Source organism: Lathyrus oleraceus, chromosome 5 (genome assembly GCF_024323335.1).
Source record: "Lathyrus oleraceus cultivar Zhongwan6 chromosome 5, CAAS_Psat_ZW6_1.0, whole genome shotgun sequence".
Lineage (NCBI taxonomy): Eukaryota > Viridiplantae > Streptophyta > Magnoliopsida > Fabales > Fabaceae > Lathyrus > Lathyrus oleraceus.
In genome coordinates, this window is record NC_066583.1 from 319,904,853 (window position 1) to 319,910,067 (window position 5,215).

General features: G+C 44.3%; 1 protein-coding gene across 1 annotated transcript; it reads left to right on the forward strand.

Annotated features, from left to right (window-relative positions):
* Positions 1–419: 419 nt before the first annotated feature.
* Positions 420–4,276, forward strand: LOC127088301 (uncharacterized). Its single transcript, XM_051029228.1, has 2 exons — positions 420–590; positions 3,265–4,276. Exon 2 carries the CDS (start codon positions 3,320–3,322, stop codon positions 4,151–4,153), a length of 834 nt encoding a protein of 277 aa, XP_050885185.1. The 5' UTR covers positions 420–590; positions 3,265–3,319; the 3' UTR covers positions 4,154–4,276.
* Positions 4,277–5,215: the final 939 nt, after the last annotated feature.

Genomic DNA, 5,215 nt, shown 5'->3' on the forward strand with positions numbered 1-5,215 from the left:
ATGCCATGAAATTTTACATGTATACCATGTTAGATGTTAGGATTGAGTGTGATTTATTTCATGATTTTTTTGAGATTGCTTAGGTTGACTTTTGATGCAAGTCATTCTGTTGACTTTTGTATGCTTTCCTTTGCCTTGTTTTGATTTCAAATATTCATGAAATGACAATGATGCATGATTTGAATGTGGGCCCAAGTGTGTTAGCTTCCCAAATGTTTGACTTTGACTTTGAGTTGACTTTTCCTTGCTGCCTTGACTTTTTCTTTCATGTTTGACCCTAGGCTAGTCCTAGTGGTCCTTTGGACTTATGTTGAGTTCATCTGTTTCAGGTTGAGCACAATGCTTCAAAGATCACTCAAACTTGTTTGAATTTGATTTGTTTATCCCATGCTAACCTTTGTTTTGCAGATGGTTTGACTCATAACTTGAGTCTTATGCTTTGCTCAGTTGATCCCCTGTGTTGACTGTTTGCCATTTCTTTTGATTTAAACTTTTGACTTGTTTACTAATAAGTTTGACTTTTTCAGGTACTTTAGTTGCTTAAGTTCTCTGAACTTGCTTGCTTTGCTATTTTAGCATTTGCTTTTGAGGTATAAACCTTTCTTTCTTCATGTAGTCTGGAGACCCGGTCTGTTATTTGACCGGGCAAACTGTCTGAAGTCCTCCTTAAGAGGCAATGCCTGTGTTTGTTTAAAATTGTCCCAAGCAGGAAAAGTCCTCATTTGAGGCAATTGGTGGAAGGTAGGGATAAGCAATCTATCCCCCACTATTCAGTGTGTCCTCTCTCTGCTCCCATTACATGGTTGAAGCATCGAGATAAAAACCCAAGATCTATCGAGTCAATAATGGGGAAAGAGTTCCATCTTTCTGAACTCCCCCACTTTCTATTATTTGATGCTCTCCCTGATTAGGGATAGAAGCAATGAGGCACACCCCTCATCTCCTTTCATCTGCTTCACCTTAGCCTCTCAATGGCAAGGTTAAGAGCAACACTTACCCCATTCCAGTTGGCCCTAGTGCCTAACCTTTGATGTTTGAGCCCCCTTGTTGGTGTGTTTATTCTTATGCTGTATGTGTTTGTGATTGCCTTGTTTGCTTCCTTAGGCTTTAGTTTGTGCTTGCCCTTGTGCAATAGCTTTGTGCTTGACTTGCTTCCTGTGCAAGTCAAGTCTGTGTGGCTTAACCCTTGTGTGAGCCATGTTTAGAGTTGTTTAGCCGAACTACGGCAACTCTGATTCTCATGTTCAGGTGAGATACGTAGGCACGAGACGCGATGTCTTGCCGAGTTTGACTAACCACTAACACTAACTCTTTTCTCTCACCCTTGTTGTGATTGAGATATCCCTCTTCTCTTGCCCTAGTTGCAATCGAGACTTTGCTTTTTCCTGTGTCTGTTCAGGATAGGTTGGCCCTTGTGCCATTTAGCTAGAAACTTTGACTTAGGGTTGACTTTGCATGACAACATCTAGGCTCGAGTCGTAGTCTCCCTAGTGTTGTGTCTCCCTCTGTTATCTGGTTAGGCTAGATCCTTGTCCCTGCGTAGGGGAACTACATCGCCCTGATCTTCACACCAGATGAAGTATGTAGGCAGGAGATTGAGCTGATCTCTCCGGGCGTCTTTTCTTTTCTTTTGTGTTTGTTTGACAGTTATAGGCTGAGTCCCCGACTCCCTATCTATCTGTTGTGTTGTTTAGGTTCGGATGTCAATGTAAGTCCAGTGATTGGCATTTGGGCTCCACGTTTGCCTCTTTGCGTGTGTTTAGGTTCGGATGCTGACATAAGTCCATCGATTGGCAGTCGGGCTCCACGTTTGCCTGTGTTTTGTTTGTGTGCGTGTCAGCCGAGCTACGAATGCTCTGATTCTTCTCTCGTCCGAGAAGATACGTATGCATGAGGTGCGATACCTTAGCGAGCATGTGTCGTTTCCCCAGTCCGAACTACTTTGACTCTGATGTCTATGCCTGATAGACTAAGTAGGCCCAGGATGCGACATCCTGCCGAGTTCAGTTTCAGTCAGTCTCTTTCGTTTCTTTCAGCCAGTTGTGTGTGTGAGTTTTGAGCAGTGTTTAGCAACCATATTCCTTCCTTTTGTGCGTGGATCCCGTAGAGTACTACGGATGCGTAGGGTGCCTAACACCTTCCCTACGCATAACCGACTCCCGAACCCATTCTTTGGTCGCGAGACCATGTTCTTTCCTAGGTTTACTTCGAGCGTTTCCTTTCCCTCTTTTGGGATAAATAACGCACGGTGGCGGCTCTGTTGTTTCATTCTTTTCCCGCCGGTTTTTCGCGCGATGCGACAGCTGGCGACTCTGCTGGGGATCTAGAGAAGTTGACCTATGCTGGTCCATCTTCCCTGAGCGAGTCTCTCCTAGCGCTCTCTAGGATTAGGGTTTTGGTTGCTTTCTGCTTGTTGTATTTTATTGCATTCATTGTATATATGTACATTTACTGTTTGCATTTATTGTGTACACTTATGTTTGCATTCTTTCATTCATATTCATCTGCTTTGAGGCTGTGTTTCTCTGTTTGGGGGGGATTACTTGAGGTAAAAGGCCCAATACCCAGGCTATGAGTGAAATCTAGGAAACCTAGGAATAGAGTGATTCATGGGAAGCGGGTGGTATGTCGCCACTTAGCAGAACATTGATATCACGAGCAGTTCAGACCCTGGTGGGGTATTATCGGTGCATACATCGGGTGTGCACAGGATAATATTCTGCGAAAGGTTATTTATCCTGCGTTTCTCTCGACCTTACCCTGGCCTAGATGACACCCGTGAGTGGGGAGGGGTTTGATCGTTATTACAGGTACAGATGGTGACTGTTGGTGACTTTGGTTCAGCCTGATTTATGGATCTTTATTTCTGGACGCCGCAGGTTTGACCCTGGCATTGATCAGAGGGTTCCGTTTATTTCAGATCCCTAAGCTGAATTTGAGGGTACCTGTTCAGATAACAGTTGACCAGATAACTTTGGGGTTCAGATGGATTGCAACTCCCAGTTCAAGCCGGACCTTTGACCCTGTGTTCAGCGATGCACAGCCTGGCCAGTCTTGGCTACATCATTTGCATCATAGCATGTTTATTTTCAAAAAATAGTAATGCATGAAAATGAAAAAAGTTAACTCGCATACTCATATCCTTTCCAGGATCATTCATAACAAAATAGCATCCGCATCATACGCATATCGTGTACATATCATCCTTGCATTACAGACATGTTTGGGGACGTGGCTTCTCACTTTGGGTTTTGACTGAGACAGGATTGCTGATCGTCGTCCACACCGGTATTCAACCAGGCTCAATCAACAGGGAGGTATGGATCAGGTTCAGACAGAGCTGGCCGAGATGAGGGCAAACATGGCCCAGTTCATGAACATGATGCAAGGGGTTGTTCAGGGGCAAGAGGAGCTGCGTGCCTTAGCCCAGAGACAGGAAGTCGTGATTCCAACATCCAACCGTGCTTCGCCTGTTGCTGCACCCGCTCATGAGACTATCCATGTTGCTGCTCCCACTAACGACTATGCCGTCGGGGAAGAGTTGAGAGGAATAAGAATCAATGGACAGCCTCTTGCTGCAGAGGTCAATGTCAGAGCAACCCGCGCTCCGGTTCGCCATCCTGGCTCTTCAAGTTCTTCCAGTTCTAAGAAGACATCCTCTGGGGCACCCAAAAGGGGAGAAAGTGAAACAAATGCTGTGCACCATCGGAGGAGTGTGAACAGAGGACAGTATCGTCAGGCTGCTGCTGTGACTATCCCAGCAACTCAACCTCAACAACAGCAGAGAAGACCAACTCAGCAGCCTCAGCGTCCACAACGTCGTCCTCCGCAGCAGGCTTACCAACCTCCCATTGATAATCAAGCTGGTACAAGTAATGAGAGGAAGAAGATCATTTTTGATCCAATCCCCACGTCCTACGCCGAACTGTATCCCTCTCTGTTAGAGCGGAACTTGATTACTCCCAGAGACCCGCCGCCCATTCCCGTCAACCCTCGGTGGTGGTATAGGCCTGAACAGCACTGTGTGTATCACTCGGGTGCTCCTGGTCATGACGTGGATAGTTGTTTCCAGCTAAAAATGAAGGTTCAAGACCTTGTGAGGTCAGGCATTCTAATCTTGGAGGACTTAGGTCCCAATGCTAATCAAGCTTGAAGATAACAAGTCATGGGCTGGCGCCGACTTTTTCTTCAGAAGGGTTGTTCAGAAAGCAGAAGTTGCTGATGCAAGAGATATTGACAGTTGTCATCCCCGGTGGGATCTATCACAATTGGGTCACTGTAGGCGTCCCTACGGTTGTTCATAAGTCTTTGTAACAATCACTTTGTTTAAAAACCCTTCTCCCATGCCAAAAGGAGAAGTGATGACATTGTTGGCAACATTTTATGCAATGATATTTTCATTCAAATAAATTCATGTTAAACATTTGTTTTTCCATTTGTTTTCCCTTTTCACTTTTGCATGAAATTGGTGATCACAAAAAACCTTAAAAAACAAGAATAAAAGCAATCTTTTCATCTGCATAACGATTGTCTTGTTTGATTTTTCAAAGAGCTTTTCATCTCTAAATCTTTATGCAGGTTGTTTCTCAAATCCATTGAGCATAATGATCGGACGTCATCTCCCAATTTTGAATTCCCTGTATTCGAAGCGGAAGAAGATGATGTTGAAGGGATTCCTGACGAGATTTCCCGACTTCTTGAGCAAGAAAAGAAGATCACACTCAGCTGCATCTCGAGAATCAGCAGAACAGCCAACTGGGGCATTATCAAAAAAAAAGAAGAAAAAAAAGAGAAAAAAGAAAGAGGAGGGTGCAAAACCAAATCAAAAAAATCAATCAAAAGCAAAATCAAAAGCAAAATCAAAAGAAAAAACAAAAGAGAAATAGCACCCTCAAAGTCCCAAGTTGACTGATGCTGAATTCGATCGAAGGGAAAAGATCAACTGCCATGTGTCATGGTCAGTCATATCAGCAGAGAGTGAAAAAGCATTCGACAAGAAGATCAAGCCTCGTGTGTTCCGAGGAACCTTGTGTTCAAGAAAGTCTTGTCTTTCGTGCCCAATTCCAGGGGCAAGTGAACTCCAAGCTAAGAACGTCCATACGTTTTCAAAAGAGCCTCTTCAGGCAGTGTTCGACACTTACAACAATGGATAAAGAAGTTCATTCGTCCTGTGAATTCTTAATGCAGTCAAGAAATACTTCGCCTAAACAAAAGC